Source organism: Bombus pascuorum, chromosome 14 (assembly GCF_905332965.1).
Source record: "Bombus pascuorum chromosome 14, iyBomPasc1.1, whole genome shotgun sequence".
Classification (NCBI taxonomy): domain Eukaryota; kingdom Metazoa; phylum Arthropoda; class Insecta; order Hymenoptera; family Apidae; genus Bombus; species Bombus pascuorum.
The window spans coordinates 6793768-6815755 of record NC_083501.1 but is presented as its reverse complement, the minus strand read 5'-3'; the positions used below and the strand labels follow the sequence as shown (position 1 = coordinate 6815755).

General features: G+C 41.6%; 1 protein-coding gene across 6 annotated transcripts in view; it reads left to right on the top strand.

Annotated features, from left to right (window-relative positions):
• The window catches only part of LOC132913935 (LIM domain-binding protein 2), a 133667-nt gene extending 117930 nt beyond the window's left edge, over positions 1 to 15737 (top strand). For 5 of the 6 annotated variants that reach the window (XM_060972617.1, XM_060972615.1, XM_060972616.1 and 2 more), the window contains 7 exons: positions 9566 to 9668; positions 10419 to 10591; positions 11253 to 11456; positions 13553 to 13685; positions 14718 to 14842; positions 15076 to 15318; positions 15411 to 15737. In XM_060972617.1, the coding sequence (XP_060828600.1) occupies positions 9566 to 9668; positions 10419 to 10591; positions 11253 to 11456; positions 13553 to 13685; positions 14718 to 14842; positions 15076 to 15318; positions 15411 to 15512 (1083 nt within the window). In that variant the 3' untranslated portion in view covers positions 15513 to 15737. The remainder of the gene's footprint in view (positions 1 to 9565; positions 9669 to 10418; positions 10592 to 11252; positions 11457 to 13552; positions 13686 to 14717; positions 14843 to 15075; positions 15319 to 15410) is intronic. The other variant, XM_060972613.1, reaches the window with a different exon arrangement.
• Positions 15738 to 21988: the final 6251 nt, after the last annotated feature.

The window sequence follows — 21988 nt, the reverse complement described above, 5'->3', positions numbered from 1 at the left end:
GTAAATACATTTGTCAATTACATACTAGTTTGTTTTATATAAAACAACAAGAATTTAATAAACATAATAGCGTAATTTTGATTTTACAATGATCAAAACGTATCAAGTCTGTCGAATCATAATTTAATTACAAATATCAAATGTTTTGTCAAGGATTCATTTCATTTGCAGCGATTCAATACGCGACGAGCAACATTATTGCGAAGGAAATTGTGAAAACTCGAGCACTTCACAATATTTCGCGATATTTCCTGTCGGACCTGATAATTTTTCCAAGGGGCGGGAAAAAAAGTACGCGTTGTAATATCGGGAAAAGCGAGGTGAAATTTTTAATAATGTCCAAGTCGTGGCTCGAAATTTCTAATTTGAAAACAAGCTCGGCCGCCACGGTAGCATTCGTATGGCGACTAAACATCACGGACGCTGGTATTCATCGTGAAAATCTATATTGCACAGGCCTGCAATTTTTTTTTACCTTTGCCGCGCCCGCGCTCTCTATCTCCGTCCTCGTTCCGGCGTCGCATCGAAACAGACGAAATCACGTAAATCTCCGATAATAAAGCTCTGATGAGAAATTCCATGCTCGATGACTCGTTTCGTGAAACACGGCGATCCTGCTGTGCGTCCCTTCAAACTTCGCATCGTGATGTTTCGTCGAATTCGCGAGAGCCTTCCAAACAAGCCGTATGTCTGTTAAACATCGCGCGGGAATTCTAATTTCGCAAATTTTACGCGAGATCGAGAAGAAAATAGTAACATGAGGGATAACCGGAATATTAATTCATCGTCGATAAAATTTTCAGGAAATGGAAAGCTTATGGAAGGCCCAACCATCCGTGAACCGTTCGTTATTTATTCTCATCGACTAATTGCTGCTCACGTTCTCGAATACTGGCATGCTTGTTCATGTTTTTGGTAAAAAATCATGCGTAACGTTCGATCGAATTCCGAGTTTACGCGGTTCATCGAGGCGGATGAACGACGAGCGAAATAAAAAGCTCGTATACGACAGAAAGAGATAAATTAACAGCGTTTGATACAACGATAGCGTTGTTTTGATCGAAAGAAAGAAACACATTGGTTCATGAAAGTATTTGAACACCTACTGTGGAAAACTTCCATGTCTATATCGCATGTATGTGTTACGTGAAACATTTTAAAATTTCATTGATACTGCAGCCAGACACGACTGTCGTACTTGTAGTCGTCATATTTGAAATCAATCCGAAAATGAACGCGGAAGTTACGAGATAGTTGTTTCAACCATATATTTAGTACAAAATTAGTAGGTATAAATCGTGATAAATGTTAAATATGATTCCTCTACATATTGATGTTAATTAATATAATGGATAGCTGATCGTTCAAATATCTTGTAATTTCTATATATATATTTTCAGATCTGTTTCAAGCTTTATCACTATAATGATAATAGATCGTGTCTCATAGCAGTGCTAATGAAATTTAGACACACAATATATTCATAGAAGGTATCTACAAGTGTTAGAATGCTTTCGTGAGCCTCTGATTTTGAAGATGAATCGCACGGTCAAAAAGGACTCGGAAATTGGAAACGGAGAAAAACATTATTCCGGTTGTTCTTCCTGAACATATCCTTCGAACGATGCTGTTTTTCCTCCTCTCTAGATCGTCAGGTACACGTAAGTAAAGGGCGGCTCTGATGTTTACATAAAACTTTTCCCACTATGCCGCGGGTCGGAGAGAAAGAAGGAGAGAAAGCGATGGAACGTAGAAAAAGCAGTGGAAAGGAGGAAAAAATAAGAAGATAGGAAAGAATAGGTTCGGGCCTGTAAACGCTTTGCAAATTTTTCTTTCCGACTCGCGTCGAAAATTACTCTGCAACACTGTTTAAAAGGTGTTTTGTAAATTAACCGAAGGACAGGACCAGGACATTTATGCAAGATGATTGATTTGCATTTTATCGACGAGGAATTCAAGGTGATGATGTGTTCCATTAGATAATTACACACTAGGCCTTACGATCATTATTCTCAAGAAATATTACACAGGATTAATACGCACTTATTTCAAAAACTGTTTCAACGTGAATTCGAAGATCGTTTCGTTGGTTTTGTGCTTCGACGTTATTTTTTGGAGAAAAGTAAGTATTTTAGTATGAAATGGTCGTGGAAGGGAATAACTTGACAAATTTCGAGATGTAAGTTTTTTGAAAATACGCGGTAAATCAGCAATGTTTTGTAAGAAATAAATAACGTAGCGGTTACGTTAATTTGTCTCGAATAACATTAACCTACATAGCTAATGTTCTTAATATTTTTTATACATTCAAGAAAGTATCAGCAACGCATTTAATCCCAAAACGAAATGGGAATATAATTCTTATTTGGGAGTAGTTGATATAATATCGTATAATAAGTTTCTTCTAGAAAAACACTTGTCGTTTCTTTTACTTGTACCTTTCGTTAATAATCCATTTCGAACAATCTTAAAAAATGGACCAATAATATTATCTACGGAGACGAACTTTTCAATTGCGAAACACCTATTCCGGTGCTTTCGTTCGAGTCGCGGAGCGAAAATAACGCGGAGAAATTCATGCAATTATTCATCAACGCATCCGTTGGCTGTCCCGCGCATCGTTCATTCCGAAAAATATTATCTCGTAGAAAATATTCGCATCGATCAGTAGTAGTAGAGAGAGGGAGAAAGAGAGAGAGAGAAAGAAAGCCGAAAAGACAAGAAAAGAGAAGAGAGAGTAGTAGCGGAGAAGAGAAAAAAGAGAGAGAGAGGGAGAGAGAGAACGAGGGAGAGAGAGGAGCAAAGAACGTTCAGCCGAAGGAATGGAAAAGAAGAGAAGAGCATCGAGGATCGGGGAGGGAAGGTTGAGAACCTCTATGGGAGCCTGGGTAATAAAATGAGGGCCCCTGCTCTCCCCCGGGGGTGGGGCCCCCTCGATAACCCATATTGTACCCCCCATCCCCTGGTTCTCCCTCCCAGGCTCGCCCCTCTCGCCGCCGCCCCGGGCCGTATATACTCCGATCGGCCGGAAGAGTTTTGTCCCAGGCCGACTGTCCAGAGAGAAATCTCTCCGTATCTATCCCCGGCCTAACCGATGCTACGAAATTTTTCAAAAATGATGGGCATGATCCCAGGAATTTTCTCGAATTTTCGATATAGTTATCCGCGCGATGCGTCTACGTTTTCACTATTGAAACGATTTTCGTAAGAAAATGGAGAGGTGGAGCGCGCCGACAATACTTTCCCGCCGGCGTATATACACGATCATATACCACCCCTAGTCTCCCCACACCCCCCTAACAACAGTAGGGTGGTACAGTCCGGGTGAAAAGCCAACGGCAACCCCGGCGCAGTACAGGCTGCACAAAGAGCGACGCCCTGCCAGGCGAAAAATGGAAGGGAAAAAATGCAGCCTGGAGAGAGGAACGAGAGAAAAAGAGAGAGAGAGAGAGAGAGGGAGGGAGAAAGAAAGAAAGAAAGAAAGAGAGACACGCACAGAGTGAGAGCAGGGGTGTAGAAGAGAGGGAGAAATTATTGGTGGTGAATCGTTTCTAGGACGAGGATCGGGAACGATTCGGATAATACAAGGTGCCGGCTATTTTCCCTGTTATTTTCTGTTTTCTATTTTTTCCAGCTTTTCTCCTTTCCTCCCTCTCCCCTGTTCGTCTACATTTGATTTCTTATATTATACATGATAGATATATCTGAAAATTGTCGCAGTTGTTGCAGAGGGATGGGATAGGAAGGTGGAAAATTAAAAGAACGGACAAGACACGGCGTTGTGTAAGACGTATCGGTAAATCGATGACAGCAGAAGTATTTATTCATCCCCGATGACAATTTTAAAATAGATAGTAGGTACCTGCTAACGTTAGAATTATGCCGGATTCTTTCTCATTTTCGAACTGAAATTTTCAAACTGCAATTGGAGAGATTCGGAACGACGATTCACCTTTCGTTAGGGTATTTCTACTGTTTCTCTCTTATTTCTTTTCTCTTAGTTCTCCTCCAGTGTATCCACTCTCTTCCTCGTCGCGATGACTCTAAGTCTTTTGAAACTTTGCTGATTTGTGAAGAGGTTCCGTATAAATATCGGATACTTTTTAGTTTCGTTGCGACTCTGATTTCCGTACAAACTTTCGAATTTTCTAAAAGTGATTCTCTTTGTTATTGATAATACGTTATTATCATAAAGTTGATCAGTATACATAGATACGTAGAACGCAGGAAAAAGACATAAAAGTCTATCTTCATCGGTTTTCTAATTTTGATGCTACTTAATGGCTATGGGGGAACATTCTAATATACTTACTATGATTGGAGAAGATACTTGTTAGATCCAAAGATAGAAAAACTTTTTAGGGATAGCTGATAAATCTACAAAGTTCCTTAACAAAGAAACGGTATAATGTAACGAGGATCAATATTTTTTTAATGTCCAGAGAAGTGACGAACATAAAGGTCTCCTATAGTATATGTAATACGAACGTAATAGTTTTTTTTTTTACAGTAAATGCTCAAATACTTTTGCGATCTAGTGTAAATTTTGTCGAAAGTAGGAGAAATGTAAAAACGTAACGAACGAGAGTTCGAGTCTGAATTCACAAAACCTAACTTAATTTCTATTTTATTTGGATTTTCGGGTTGTCCGGGTTTCCCGGTTCGTTTCCCTGTCGACTCGGTTATTACGATGCAACGACGTCCCGGATTTTCACGTTTTTTCCTCTTGTTCCTCTCTCTTTCTCTCTGCGCCAGGATTACTTCGGCCTGGACAAATTGAATTTAACTCCGGCTAATACGCCGGCCAAAAGAGCGCGTATTACGCTGCTTTGTCCAGGCACATCGTGGAAATCAGCGATGATTTGTGTGTCTCCGGCGCCGCGACGCATTTTCCTCCTTTTTTCCTCACCGACAGAGGATCGAGATTGAATTTCTTGCCCGTTGTCGCGCTTTTCTCCGGCTATCGCTGTGATTTTTTGCCCCGTCTACACACGTACCATCTCCAGTTCCCGTGTTTCGAAAATCGATCCAAACAACTTGTCATAATACCTAGACACAGTTTCCAGCTCTATCGCGAGTCTCACGACTATTTTTAACCCTCGAACGATTTTTTTGAAAATAATAAAACATTTCGAAATTCTCAGTACATGTTTCATTTTCTTTCTTTAAATTTCGAGTAAAATACATAGGCAAATGGCAAATTACTTGCCGTGAAAATACAATAAATTACATGCCTCGTTGACTGCACAGGATATTTTCAATCTTTCCAGACAAATTGCACGAACGAAAGTAAGGAAAAATATACCTTTTAAAACGCTTTATTAGAAAATTATAAGCAAATATTGAAGCCAGCGTGAAATACATGTATTAGGCGAGGAATTTGTCATTACAGGATATGAAAGGGACTCTGTAGTACGATATTAGAAGTAACTACGCGTAAAGATTCTTAAGAAATTCGAAATATAGAAACTGGGTACTACATCGATGTCAAATCTGTATGGATGTATTACGACGACGTGATATTTTGATGTGGAAATTTAAACATTTTAACCAGTTGCCATTATTTATAATATAAATATGTAAAGTGCATACACGATCGATCTTTCATATTTCGTAATGTAGAGCATTTCAGATTGGATTTAATATTTATTTGTAACATTATAATAAAACATGCATCTACAGCCATTATTTTTCTTCTTTTTTTTCCATCTTTTTTTTATTGACGATATTCTAAATTTAGAGGGATATACCCACTATATATATTCACTAGCTAAGGACAATACTTATAATTAGACATTCGTATTATAGTATTAAGAGATAGAGAGGAAGATTATAAAATAAAGAGTAGTCTATTTCCAGACAAGTGTACTATTTTTCCATTTGCTTTCAGATTTGACATTTAAATACGTTAAAACGAGAACGCCGTATATTTAAATTTTAATTAAACGAAAATTGCATTGCAAAGGATTGAACAAATGGAGGTAAATTTGACCGCGAGATTACGGAGGTCTCGTACTTCCTCAACGATTTTTCTACCAGAAATTCCTAGTGAAATTGTTCCTTTTTTCTTCTGTACTGTCTTCTGGAAATTCTTTTTTAACGCAGTGGAAGATGCTCGCGGGAACGTTGATTTTTTCGTGCGTATATCAATTAGAAGAAGATTTACACGTTACAGGCGTGCGAAATGTAGAATTATACTAAAAGCATGGTCGATTCTTAAACCGCGCGACGATCGATTCTACAGCCGGAGAAAGGTGATTTAGCGAGGAAATTGTACATTGTCAACTATCGATTCGGCATAGAATCTAACGTTAAATATCGTTGCATTATTTCTGCAAAAGTAATTCAGCTTTAACCTTCCATCAAACTCCGTGAGCCTTTCTAGTCGAAGTTTGCAGTTGTGGATCGGTCAAGTTTTCGCGAATTCCTCGGTTGTTCGGTTCACCAATAAGATTCGAGAATTCGAAACTTGCGAACGAGTGTTTTACTTACGTTGTTCTTTGCGGCTTGTTGTTTTTAGTGATTTACGCGGGCACGAGTTCGCGTTACGTATCGATCTAACTTCCGCGTAGGGAGAATTCTGGAAGTACGGCACTTTTGATTAAAATTTTCAAAAAGTTACCACAGGCGAGCAAACTATTTTTTGAGAGAAGGGGGCAAATAGTTACGCGTTAGCTTTTTCTATAAAATATATAGTTAAAAGCTTGCACGATTTCTTTGATGCAAGTTTTATACTTTCCACTATTACTGGATATTCTTTGGCCGAAAGTGTAACAAACTTATTTCTACTCTTTATCATTCGCGCAACTGCTCCAGACATTTTTCTTCTTTTTCCCAGAATTAAATCACCGTTGGTAATAAATTAATCGTAGTACGAATTTCTAACGATAGTAATGACAGAGCTCTGGCTGTTCGAAATAATCGTATCGCATATGAGTAGCATTAATGTAGCTGCAATCATACTAGGAATAATGATAACTGTAGCAAACGAGTTATTACGGCGTTTCCAGAAAATTACCGACACTTATTCGTAACGCCAGCAGCTTTTGCCCCGGATGTAAGATCGTAGCTAGGATACACCAAATTTCTCAGGAAAAGTGCTCGAGATATTACTTAACGTTTGGCATTCGTCTTCCGTTCTGAAGCAGGTTCCTTCCACTCGGCGTCGTTTCGACCGGCGTCGATCTCTCGTCTATTTTGATCGACTCGACATTCCTCCCCGATTTTAGCCGGCTATGGAGCTTCACGCTTGCCAGAAATATCAATTTGCGCGAGAGTGGCAACAGTTTGCTTGATTTGGCACGGCGCGGCTTACGTCCGAAATAAATCTTCGCGAGCTACACGTGGACCTCCCTGAAAACTGATTGTCCGCTCGTTCTTCACGCCAAATACGAGATCAATCTGTTTCTGCGTTTCGTTATTATATACATTTTTATCTTCATTCATATCAATTCATATTAATGTTAAACAAACAATGTGTATACACTGACAGAAGAGACTTTAAAATTCATAGTTGTGTATACTAGCTACGTTGACAGTAACTTTGTCGTACTAAACATTACTTACCGTGTCGGTAACTGTTATACATACTATATTCATTCATGATTCAATTCTTTTTGTCGATTATGATCTTTTTGCTTTCAAAATTGTAGTGTTCTTTGTACTGCTTATCCTTCACACTTGCTTTTGTCGTCCGCTCTATGTAGCGTACGCGTTATAGGAACAATTGTGAAGAATCTACGATAGGAATGAAATAATTCAGGACATAAAGTCGAGTACTAAAACCGACCGTAACTCGTACTATAACAAGAAACTATCAATCACGAAACGATCGAGCCCATATCTCAATTTCGCAATCAAAGATTCCAAGGTCTCCTGCAACGTTAGAAAATTGGGGTAATTTCCCAGTTCCTTAAAAGGACGCATATGGTTGAAAGATGCGCAAGCTCGAGGATTAGAATGAAAAGGATGGAAACAGAGAGGAACAGAAAGAGGGGGAGGAAAGGACGAGGCGAAGACAGAGGCCGCCTATACTCGTCGCTGAATAACGCATGACTGTCTGGCTTGAAATTATAGCATTTCGTCCCCTCTCACTCGCAGGAACTACCCCTTGGCTCTGGACGCGCTTGTTCGCTGCGCTTTCATTCAATTATGCATCCAGCTTCACCCACACCGCATCTTCTCCCTCCCTGCCTTCGCTCTTATTATTATTTTTCCGCGCGTGACTTCGCTCCAGCCGCCTTTTCTTGCCGTCTTTCGAAGTCCGGCGTCGTCGCAAACTCTGAAAACTCGATCGTTCGTCTCGATATATCTTTTTTTCTCTCGCGAAATCCAGACCGTGTTGTTTCGGAGAAAACGCGGGCAACCCTCCGAGGAGTGATCGTTGACCCCTTCTTTATATTCGGAGTAACTCGCGTGAACGAGAATAAGCACGACCATGAACATCGTGTTTTCGAGTTGTGACCAATATTTTTTCTATTAAGTTATACAATCGACGAAGAGACTTTTCAGGCTGTTTTCGGGCTTTATAAGAATTTACATCGATTCATCAACGTTTTCGAACATCTAGCGTAGAAAATTTTTATGAATACGTTATTTACGTTATATAAAACATTTTGAGGTGTTACCACTGCGATGAGATGCAATTGCGACGGTTGTACTGGTACTTTGAGATCAATATGAAAATGTACGTAGAAGTTGTAAGATATTTATTAGCAACTTGTATTCAATAAAAAATTAATATATGCATGCATAATACAGCATCGATAGACAACTCTGTAGTCTTACACTTGTCGCAAAGATATTTTGTAGACACATGCGACTGTAAATATGGTTTTGCTTGGACGAATATTCATGTTTGGATGTATTTACGCGTGTATATTAGCGTGGCTGTAATAATTCAGAATGGCGAGAGGAAAAGAGAGGCGGTCGACGGCGTGTGCGTTCCATAGTCGATCGGTTTTTCACGAGGTGACGAGCTACGGTTACGGCGTAAAAATTTCAAACGTTCCGTATCGGCGCCTATAAATATTCATGCTGCGACGAAACGCCAATATATATGTAGAGTAACACGAATATGTTGAAACGACATAGTTGTAGAGCACCGAGCACGAGAAGTTAAGTATGTTGCTCGCGAGCTTTTTCCCCGAACGTGGTCTCCGTTCGCCACGGAAATCGTTGTCAGTCATCGTACCGTGCGATTACAGATTAGGCGTAATTTGCCGGGGCTGACTGGAAATAAGGCAAGATCCGCAAACACGCTGGTTGCAAACCTTTCGTTACGCGAGCTTTACCACGACAAAAAATTCGAAAACGAGCGTGGAACGCTTGCGGCGGAAGTTACGAGTAGCAGCGGTACCACCACGTCGTCCGTAAGTCGAGAATACCGGTGCTCGCGTTACACTCTGCTCGCGATTCTGTTTTCTATTTGCCGATGGCAACAATGATGTTATCGAACACGATACTCCCGGTTCTCGAGCCTCGACTCTGTATCGAGAGTCGGTGATTGCGCGCGATTTGCCCGGAAGTGCCACGATATTACATGGTTTTCTATCTTTTGTTACAGGAGAGCGACAATCTCTGGTGGGACGCGTTCGCGACTGAATTCTTCGAGGACGACGCAACCTTAACCCTCACGTTTTGCTTGGAGGACGGTCCCAAGAGATACAGTAAGTTGCGCCACCGTGCAATTCTTCTTTCAAAAGCGTTCCACTCGATTTTCCATCGGGACCACTCGCGATTCCTATCGATGTACTAACTATTTCCTTGCTTGTGTCGCGGAATACGCGTTCCTACGACGTTATTTAGAAACGTGGAAAACGCATTTACGAAGCTTAGCGACGACCAACGAGAAGATACTGCCTCTGGTTGGTCGTTTTTCTTTCGGAACGACTCGTTCTTCTTCACGGTCCATTGTCCTCGACGATGCTCCGTACGTGTAGCAACCGGCACGCACCGCGTTATACGCGTCGCACACGTTCTAAATAATTACGTGCCACCGCAGAGCAATTTTGCAACCGGTGGATTTTAATGTCTTCCTCCCTTGCGTTCGTTGCTGAATACACGGTAACAACGTGATTACACGTCGCATCGCATCGTCATCGAGCGTAAACGACAGTTCCGCGACAAGCATTACCGTAGCAATAAGATGCAACGGAGAACTCTCTCCGTAGTCTCCGTCTCTGATCCGGAATTTTTCAATCCTCCCGACCCCAGTCTATCCTTTTCTCCTTCTCTCTCCTTCTCTTTCTTTCTTTTCTGTATTCGATGTTTTTCCTTCGAATGTACCGGCAAGGCAAACAGGAACATCACCGAGGAATTACATCGAGCAGATTTTCTTCGTTGCCCGACGAAAATATCTGCACTCTGCTCGATGTCGTTGGATTAGGTACTAATGATCCGTTCATTTATGCTTACAGCGATAGGTAGGACGTTAATACCTAGGTACTTCCGTTCGATATTCGAGGGCGGAGTAACGGAACTTTACTACAATTTGAAACACCCGAAGGAGTCATTTCACAATACCAGCATAACCCTCGACTGTGATAACTGCGTTATGGTAACGCATCACGGAAAACCAATGTTCACGAAGGTAAGAATCCTATTCATGCCAATCGAATGCGCCATCGTTAGACTGGGGATTGTACACAAGTTTATTTTTTCCAAAACTAATTAAAGAATCTATATGCTGTCATTACACGCACCAAATACACCGCGTCTCATAATTACAAAATCAGTATAGAATTTTTTATTCTTATACAGGTACAAGGTAGACAGCTAATTGTAAAAAAAACTTGATCTTTGAACCTAGCTTCGACGAAAATGTACTTATCATATTCTTACTTCATACATTTTTGCATATTACGTATATTCCATGTATAGTTGCAGCATAACATTTCCTACGAAGGCATAAATATCCGCAGTCTACTTATCATTGTTGCACTATCGATTCACGGTTTAACAATGTAAACGAAAGGAATCATGGTTCGTGTAACAGCGAACGGCTCGTTTCACGTGCACGCTTCTTCGATCATCTTATTCGTTTCCTTTATTCCCTAGCATTGTTACATTTTCAAATTTTTTCTTTACCCTCGTCTATTTCTATCCACAATGGTATTTCGTATCGTACATTTTACATTCGTGATAGGACATTCTCCCTCGCGCCAGTGTAAAATGAAATTTCTCACCTGCGATTGGTCGCGAGGCCAATGGTCGTGTTTATACAGCAGTTCGAACGCGTGTTTGTTCTACAGGTATGTACGGAGGGTAGATTAATATTGGAATTCACGTTTGACGACCTTATGAGGATAAAGTCGTGGCACATGTCGGTGAGAACTCACAAGGAACTCGTGCCTAGGACTGTGGTCGGTATGCAACAGGATCCGACGATGCTCGAACAGCTTAGTAAGAACATCACCAGGCAGGGCATCACCAATTCCACCCTGAATTACCTTAGGGTACGTATATGTTAACTGCCTGCTATGAAAAGTGGCGGAGGTGTTTCGTTTTACGTTTAACGATGTTTCGAAACATCGTCTTGCTTCTTCTGTTCCATTGACTTATACTACAATTCCATCTATTTTCTGCTTGATTTATATGAAATACAGATCGCGTGTTTGATTCTTGTTCGACTCTTTAAGTCCTACATTATTATCGAATAATGTATAGCTCGAATTAAAATATTTTTTACAAATCACCTAGCAGCGATAAGTAAAGATAGTTTTGGAAAGTGTAACGTTCAAACGATGTATACTATTTTGTTACTGTAATGTATAAAGAGATTGTTAGCTCGTGAAAATTAATTGTAAAGGTAAAAAGAAGACAATGTAAATTAACTTAAAGACAGTAAAAGCCACGCGCACATGATGAAACTTTCGCTTTGTGTAACTAAATACGGTATCTCCGAGCGCTGACACCATTCTACGACGCCTCAAAGAACTCGAAAGAAGTAGTATCTATGAATTCCGACCGGATCTTAAGCATATTTAATTCGTATCGATACATTTGAATACAGGTGGAACCAGTAGAATTTTTATTATCAGAATATCGATTAAAACGAAAAGATTGATTATTGTTATGTTCAACTGTTGTTTGACGAAACATTTTTGAGCACTGATCGCGGAAACGTTCTAAATATATACGTTTCTCATGTGAAAATAAATTTATTCGATTATAATAGCGCGTGTTGTGATCAGTCAGAGTAATCAGCGTTTTACTAAAGGGTTAAACTCGAATAAAATAAGTAATATATTATTCGAAAGCAGAACATAAAGGGCTAAATGGGCCAAGAATCGTGAAGAGATCGGCTCGCGAAAGTACGGCGGGTATCCGGGTTACGATCCACCTTCTTTTGCACGCTCGGAAGCGCTTTCACTTGCGCGTATCGTTGCTCTTTACTCGCTGAAACGATTGTTGCGTCGTTAATCGAAAGCTGACGAGAAAATATCTTCACTTCAAATTTTTCCTCGTCTCTCGACAACTATTTTCTATCAACACTGCGCTCTGTTCTTATTATTAAACAAATTTTTGATCAATCTGTTATAGTATTGCAGCATATTATACATTATAACCAAACTAGAAATACGCGTAAAAAACGAGAGGCGGAACGTCGGGCGAGCGAATCGATCGAAAAGCTGACCGATGGCGACGACCGTACTAATGCGAATATTAATTAAAATGAAATTAAAGTTTTGCAAAATTTCGGGCTGGCCTTCCGGCGAAGCTCTCTCCGCTCTGCCTCTATGCAATCCGCCCGCTATCGATTACTTTAATTGTCATCATTATAATATAAAGGCTGCCGGGAAATTACGTGCTTACGATAATAATGTAAAATGGATTTCAGTTTTATTACGGCAAACATAAACCAAATTTAATTTGCTTTGGAACGATGTTCGGACGATGCGTGGCGGCGTTACGTTCCGCGCACCGCGTGCGAATATATTTTAGGAAGTTTATTTTCAACCGGTACACGCCGTATACGATAATTTTCATATTAATAGCGCGCATAAGTTCCCTGTCGAACTCGCATCGGATTAAATAACAGTCACATTTATTTTGTATATCTATATCGACCGACTATTTTTGCGCCTGAAAGAAAATCAGCGGCGGTCACTGTTTTTGGGGATAATGATATTAATACGCGCACGCGTATCGCCCGCTACTCTTTTAGGACATTTATTTAGAGAACCGGAGAGTTAGAGTTGGTCAGAGTTACTGAAGGTTTCACGGCTTTACCTTTACAACTACTTTCGAATACAATAGAACTTCGTTTATTGGAACTTGTCGAGAGACGAACAGTTCGTATTACAAGAGTTCGTCAATTTTTCTCTAATTAGTATTCTCGGTTCTATTAGGTTTCTTTTTTTTAATGAATTTATATATATATAAATATCTGCGTTTAGCAACTAAAATCGTGATAATCGATAACTACAAAATTTCGATAACTATAGTTTAGATAAAATGACGTTTTATAATGAAGATCGCGAAACTATTATAGGCTTGGAACGTTCCACTAGGACCAAAGAATAAAAATTTGTCGAATTCTTTTTTCCAGTTATGTGTGATCTTGGAGCCGATGCAAGAGCTGATGTCGAGGCACAAGGCGTACGCGTTGTCACCGCGGGACTGCTTGAAGACGACCTTGTTCCAGAAATGGCAGAGGACGTTTGCCCCGCCGGGTAAGAGAGGTAGACGAACAGTTGCTTTACATGAGAAGCACCAGCCAGTGGAGCCAAACGGCCGACCAGTCTACCGCAGGATTCGTTTTTCGTTCGCTCAATGACGAAGAATATTCGTCATCGATTTGTTACCGCGTTAAGAGCCTCGGTTTCAATCGCTTTCTACGACCAGAACTTCTATTCCCTTGGACCGATCCTATTATATCATCCTTTATCTCTTGGAGCTGAAATCCATTGGGAAATCGCATTGTCGGACCACTTGGACGAAGGCTAAATTCGCAAATGTCGCGTACAAAGCGTTTCACGGCGTCGATTTCACGGTGAACGCGTATACTTTATCGTCGTTGCGTACGATTATAAAGTTAGAGTAATAACGCTCGAAAGATTGTTCGCCAGGTCGTTAAACATCTCGACCTTGACGTTAGAACTTATTAAAATGGAACGTTTCGAAAAGAAGTCATTGCGAATACGAAAAATGGTGGCGCTTCCGCGAAAAGAAAAGATCGACGATCCGATTGCTTGTGATCGTTGCTTGTAGATAGCAGCGGTAGCTGATTTTTCCTCGATCGACGTTGCGTGAGGTACTCCTCCTTGTAGTCTTATCGTTTGTTTTTATCATGCGTATGCGCTGCACCGCGTTTCCTGTTCCACCCGTAACTCACCACGTTCCCTCTCAATTATCCGGCGCCCCCGTGTTCAAGGTCGAGGAAATCATGGAACCGAGCGCGTTAAAATCGTAAGAGCACATCGGACTTACTTCGATGCGAATGCGTGTTTCTCTGTAAAGATATATTCTTCGTGAGTGCAGACACTTCTTAAGTAGCTTTTTTTGATTGACAAAAGTGTTTAGAGAACGCGATCTATCGATCTTTCTATCTGTCTGTCCACCGATGCATGCATGCTTCTGTGTGTCAGAGACCTTTGATTTGGAGAAAGGTCCAAAGCTGGGTAGCGGTCTGAAGTTTCTTAGCGCGCTGCTACATGGCTAGCGTCCTCTTCGATCGGTTGAGGCACGAGTTTATCGAGGATCTGTTCTTTCAGAGTCGCAGAGGCCGGCCAGTAAACGAAGAAAGCGAAAGGGTAGCACGCCGGGGCCAGGAAATAACGCGCCGCCTGCGCCCAGCAAAAAGAGATCGCCGGGACCTAATTTTTCTCTGGCATCACAGGTGAGCGTACTACGAGAGTCGTTAGTTTTATCGTAAAACGGGCTGCAGCCGAAGCGTCCTTTATCGAAGGCTGTGTCTCCGCTTTTCAAACGATTCAGGACTATTTGTTCTAACAAAACGCTATAGAACAAAATCGCCGTTTACGATACGTAATCGGTATGGCTGTCTGCCTCCTCGTCTAACGAGTGGCTCTATCGTTTAACGTTTCTCTTTGTACTTTCCTGTCGATCCAGGACGTGATGGTTGTGGGTGAACCGTCGCTGATGGGAGGGGACTTTGGCGAGGAGGACGAACGAGTAATCACGAGGTTGGAGAACACGCAGTACGACGCTACGAACAGTTTGGACCCTCATAGTCACGACACGCCGGGTGGACCACCTCCGCATCCTCATCAATTCCATTCGGAACCGACCCCGGGTAATTCTTGGCCTCCGGATCGCGGTCCTGGACCGCCACAAGGAGGACCCGGTAGTCAGGTAAATGTCATCCTTTCCAAACACGTTCGCGAGGTGCTCGAACAAGAACGAAGATTCCAATGTCGAAGCGTGACGTGCAACGGGGGTTACAGGGAGTTCAAGGTGGACAAGGCGGAGGAGCACCAGGTGTACAGGGTACGCAGGACGCCAATCAACAGCAACAAGACAAGAAAAGCCCCGCTGTGAGCCAGTGAGGCCAGGAGTCCCCGCGCCCCCCCACCAGGGGGCGACGGGGGCGCAGGCCCAAGAACATGGCTCCCTAGCGGGGCGAGAACCCTAACCTCCCCGGCGCCTACTTGGCCTCGTCTGGCTGTTCGGCCAGCAGGCTGTCGCACGTTGGCGTACATCCGCTGGCCTGTCATCAGGCTGGGCTGTCCGGGCATCATACGGAGCAGCAGGTGCAACTGAGCCATGCTGCGGTGGCCGCCGCCGCAGCCTCCATGGGGATGGAATCCCCAGAGCTAGTCGCGGTGGCTCATTACCAGGCGCAACAGCTTCAGCGACAATTGTTGGCCGAGCAGTCGGGTTCGGGAACGATGCTACCACCGGCTGCTCAGCCTACTGGTGGAGGTTTGACGCAGTCGCTACAGCAGCCGCAGCAAGCTCAACTACAGGGCCAAGACTCGCTGCAACAGCTGATGCAACAGATCTTCTGTTTGCAACAAATCGAATACTTTTTCAATCAGCGTGTTCCCAAGTGATCGCGATCATCGTCGTTGTTGTCATCAGCGTCGCCATCGTTGTCGTCGTCAAAGGATAAGATGATAAGTCGTGACTTTGGAAGCGATCTGGAGCGATCGTGAGACACGAAGAACTTATCGATAGAGAGAAGTGGTGCGCTCGCGTTTGCTCTGAACCGTTACGAGCTTCTCAACGACGATCTTTCCTTGTGCTGTGAGCGAGATTGTCGAGAATCGCGCTGTTATTTTCGAGGCTGAGAATGGACGCGCTATTCCGTTCGAGGTTTCCACGTCTACAGATACATAGATACATACACGCAAGCGTGCACGTACACGCACGCACACACACACATATGTACATGGAGAAGTATACATATACGTAAATATGTTTCCGTTGGTCGAGCCTCGAATGGAGAAGGGGAGGTGTGCGGTGTCTCTGAATTCGTGAAGCTGCCGAGGAAACAAACGATCTTCGGTAGTCGAGCGTGTTCCACCTCGTGTTTTGCTGTCTGAACGGTCCGAGACACCGTTGCGAGAAACGTGACAGTCTCTCGAGATTAAATACGGACCGTGTAGCGTGTGATAAAACATTATGTCAAAAAGAAACAAAATATATTAATGAAAAAAATAAAAATAGGGGGATGATTGACTGTCAGTGAAATCGTTATAAAGGAAGTGGCAGAAGAAGACGATACGATATGAGGAATAAAAAGAAACGATTAAGTTGAATGAGAACGGTACGCTGCGCACGGCAGAGACAATCGTTCGCTGTGGTGCGAGCTGTGAATGAATCTCTATCCGTCAACAGTATTGATATAATTAATAAAATAAATGAATATAAAATATTGTAAGAGATATATCGTAAGTACGTATTGTGCAAGCGTATGCGAGATAGGAGAGAGCGTGGTGTGATATATCGAATTGGAGGATGAGAGGATGTGGGTGTGTAAGAAACCGGATTACCACTTAGATTCGAAAGATTCTTAAGCGCGGAGCCCGATCGAACGCCAACGCACAGGCCCTGATTGTCCCTGTGTTGCAATCTTTCGAACGTTTTATCCTTTTATTGTTGCTTGCTCTGATACCGAGGATGAGGAAGAAAAGAAGGAAACGGAAAGCGTTTTCGCGCTCGTGAAACGATAAACACGAATGGAAAATGGCCGGTGTGCGATTTCCACTGCAAACGTTCGAGCGATCGAAATTGACGTGTAGACGCTCGTCTCTCAAGGAAGTAACAGGGATTAGAGTAATTTTAGAATGTCTGAGGGCTGCACCGAAATCGGTTCTCGTTGCTATTCGAGCGTACTTTCTCGCTGTTTGACGTCGTTTATGATAATTTATCGGTTTATCGTACGATATACACAGCACAGCGCGTACCCACGTCCAATCACTGTGTGACCTTTACGGGATATAATATTTTTTATGAGTCGTCAGTAACATTTCCACGGTGTGCATGTGCTTATTTTGTTGCGCTGCAATCATTTCAGGGAACAGCGTGTTTAAAAACTAGCCGCGTGACAATCGTTACTTAATCACGATATAATGATTTTTCTTCCGTTTTCTCTTTCATGACAACGAGATACGCGTATATACACCTTTGACAATAGGCGGCAAAGTAAAAGAGACAAAAACAGAAAAAAAAAAAAGAAAAAATAAAAAAAACGAAGAAATAGAAGGAGCGAAACCTCTATATACACGGTACGATTGCGTACACTATGAATCATTCTAGCATAAAGTTCCTTGCGCGTTACGTTTGTACATGATATATGTTCCTCATTATATGCTTATACGTTTGTTCCTATTTTTGTATTACTCTTCGTGATTCGTTGTGTTCTCTTCCTTCGCTGTTAAGCTCGAGCCAATCATAACAGGGCATTATATCGACGATTTCACAAGCGTTTCTACTCGAATCCTCGTCACCATATAATCAACTTTTTCGAATAGTAATCGTGGTCGAACGCGTTTCCGAATTAAAACGTCCACGGTCTGTTCTTTTTTTTCCTCTCCTTTTCTTCTTCTACTTCTTCTATTCACTACTTCGCTAACTTCTCTCTCTTCCCCCCCCCCCTCCCTCTCTCTTACTGCTTTTAGCAAGCAGACCACGGACATTCACACACAGTTTTCTTATTCTATCCCAAACTATCTGTCGTTGCGTTCAGTCATGGAAATTTATAGATGAGAATTAGTGTACCTAAAGAAAGATTCGAAGTTGTTCGCGTGGTGTATTATAGTCGTTGCTTAGCGTACGATATGTTTACTTGTAAGAAAGAAACGTTAATCTAGTTCTCCGAGAATCGTAGCTATTTATTAAGTTTCTTTCTTTCTACTCAACTGGTGTCACCACGAGGACATGACGTTGGTACGAGCTTTGCTTGCGATTGCGATTCGATTTTATATCACCATCTGATAACACATCAAACACTTTGCGTCCATTATAGCTTGCAACAATCGTTTTCTTTTTATTCTTTTTTTTCTTTTTTTTTTTCTCTCTTTGTTCATCATGAAAACGATTTCTCTTAAAATCATTGACTTCGATCTTGTCCATAGATCTCTCCTGGTTCATCAGTTTCGGATTCGAAGATTATTCGAGCGTCGAACGAGGCGTGATCGATAGACAAGCGATGCAAATCTATTATCCAACTTATGAATTCAGTGTCTAATCAAGGAATTCATAAATATGAACAGAAGATCAAAGTTTTCCGATTTATATTCGATTTTGAAACCAAATTTTCACGAATTCGAGTCATTGTTGATGCGTTTATCGGTATTTCACTATAAGTGATAAACTGTACGGTTTTGTTAGCCAGCGAGATGGTTGAAGAATGTAACGCGGCCGTGTCACGATGAGTTTCACGATGATTGATTCACGTGAAACTTAATCGTGGTACATTGGGCTTCGTCTATGATCCATATCGACGGTTTACTTGTCAGCGGATGCTTCGAAAAAGTAAAAAGGCGAAAAATCGACGAAGGCAATATGGATTGGGGAGAGGGCACGAACGTCGGCGTTTCATCACGTCCATGAACTCTGCGCTTTCGGGTTCCACTTGAGATACACGCGTCGCCGGTTACCGCAACGGCGGTCCGATGGCGGACGTTAGCGAAACTTTTCCGAAATATGTACAAAGTCATCGTAAACACGCGTCATGCACGATATACATGATCACACTATACACCGGAGAACGACACAGAACACGTTGCGCCCATACGGTCGTTCTCCTATTCTGTTCCGTTTGTTTGGAATGGAGAGAAAACGGCGCGGCGGCCATGTCTCGCGAAACTTTCACCTCTGCCAGAACGAGCCGTTCGCGTCGCGGTTGTCCCGCGAATATAGATATTTTGCTCTTTTGGTCATTCGGCTGTGCGATACGCTAGAGAACGTTCGAATGAAACAAGGCTTTGAGGTAGAGAAGAAAATAGCCGGTTGAGAAGAGAAGCGAGAGTGGACCGAGCGAGTAAAGAAACAGCTAGGCACGCGCATACCATACACACGTACACACACGTTCAGAGATCACACACTTACGACTACGAATCATTGAATTAGATAGCTAAGCTACGCGTGAAGCCAGTACTGTCCCACGGCGTGAAAGTGTGCGAAGAAACAGAAAAAGACGTGAATATAGAAAACGATCGGAGGAGAACGAAAACGGTGTGCGTTTCTTAATCAGAGAGTTCAGTATGCCTGATCTAATGCCTTCTCTAATACAGGCAAGTGAAATTATTAGGAGGGAAAACTGGTGTGTGCGAATGAAAGAGTAAGTGTGATTGCTTGGATGACCGATAGGAAGAATGAAATTTGCGCGCGTTAAGTGTGAAAGAAGAGATTTGAGAGAGAGGGAGGAAGAGGGAGAGAGAGAAAGAAAGAGAGAGCAGGATTAAATGCAACGGATTATTTCGACACGAGCATGCGGTGGGTTTTAGGATAAATGATCTATTGAAAAATGTTGTATATTATTACGAATTATAATGACACTATTATAATTAATTAATTAATTAATTAATTAATTATTATACCCTAATAACGTGAATTGAATTTAAAATAAAAATAAAAAAAAGCGGCAGAAACAGAAAACGAGAAGATCGAAAACATAGACAAGAACCGAAAGATATAACGTAATAGGAAGATGAAAAATAATAAAGAAACAAATTTTAATTGTTTGCAAAGCACACACTGAGCCGGAGAGTAATAGCCCGAGGTTGTGAACGCAGTCCGATCAGATATTTAGCCTCGTCGTCGCACTCTGTCGGATTGTATGAATAAAGAAAACAGAAAAAAAAACAAAAGAAGGGGAGAGAGAAAAAGAAAAAAATCAAAAGGTCCAAGCGAGGAAGCATTCGCACACTGGCGAGGACGGTAAAGGACCGAATGCTTTGCCAACGAGAAGAGCATCGACCAACTTTCCAACGAAAACCATTTTCTTCTGTCGAGTTTCTCTCGCTTTCATACCGCGACCATTACACGCGAACCCTGTACATTCTTTAACTTTGTAAATTTTTCTGCTAGTAAACGAATTCGGATTTTACGTACGTGTGTACTGTTTCATTGAATCGTCCGTTGTCGTACTTTAGCTTCTCGCCAATTTGTTGCTCGCGTTTTGCGAATCGTGGCGATGCTTCGTTTAGAATGTACAAACGTAAAAAAGCCAGGACGTGGCGAGGATCGAGACGATTGCGCTTTTAGTCCATTGTACCTTCCTTTCCTTTTGTAAAATAATATTCGTCGCGAGTCAGGGATCCAACCAAGATCTTCGCCATCTCCTGGCAACCTAGTTCGTTTGACCGAGTATCGAAATCATGCAACTTAGTTTCAAACGTTGCGTAAAAAGAAGGAACAGGACACGATGAGACACGATTACCGTCGATTGTTAGCTTTTAACGATCCGACGAAAGTAACATTCTTTGAAAGCGGATCTCGCACTGATTCGTAAAAAATTGGATGTTCCTCGTTGATTGATTCTTCTACCTTTCTAAATGTAAAACTTTTCAGAAATAATTTTCTTTGTTTCGTTTCTATTGCCAGAAAAAAAGAGGAGAAAGTGTTTCTAGCATGTATTCTTTCGTAGTTTTAATTACGTTGTTTCGTTATAATTCATCTCTTAAGAAGACACTTATCGACAGAGCTCCTACGAATGAAACACCCAAATAGATGTTTCAATCTATTCTCTCGTTTTTCGAGTTGAAACCACATCCTGTCATTGAAACGCAACACTTCGTGATGTCTTCAGATTCGCGGAAGATTCCTTAGCCTGTAAAGAGTTCGTGAGAACCAGGACTCACGACGTCGACTATTATCATTCGTGTTGTTAATTACCCGAAAGAGAAGACGATTTCTCGACAGAAAAAATCGTTCCTTTCCGTCCACGGCAACTCTAACACCTACACGGAAGATAATGAAAGCAAGACATCGGTCCTGAGTCAGAAAGGTCCCAAGTAGATTTTGGCTCAGGGATAGGAACAAAAATTACTCGAAAGCGTTATTTGCGGCCTTTGGACTGAGCAGCCGAACTGCAGACGGTAAAACCCTTCCTTTCGCGAATCTTTTGAAATTTGAGCTGGGGAACGGAGAGGTAATCGACGAGATTGGTGTGTCTGCTCTTGGTGTGTTTGCTCCTCTAAATCGTATTTCCACTTTGTTCAATTATGGAAAAATTCGCAATTTTTCGTAAAAAATTTTATAGACTCACGACAGAATAGACGATACCATCAATTTCGTTGTATTTAAATCTTTTAAAAATTCTTCTCTACGTCTTAAACTTTCAGTTTGCTCGTGCAGCTTTTATACTTTAGTCATCGATTGTTCCAACACTAAACGATCAATGTTTTATAAATTCACATAAATTTTTGCAGTTCGTTACATTTACTGTGTTTTACCAGGAGTATTTTCATATCACTGAGCTGTTTTTAATACAGTGTTATTATACTGTGCAATTTTTTGCATCGATTCAAGAGATGAGATACAGACAATTATTTAAAAGTCAGAAGTAAACTTG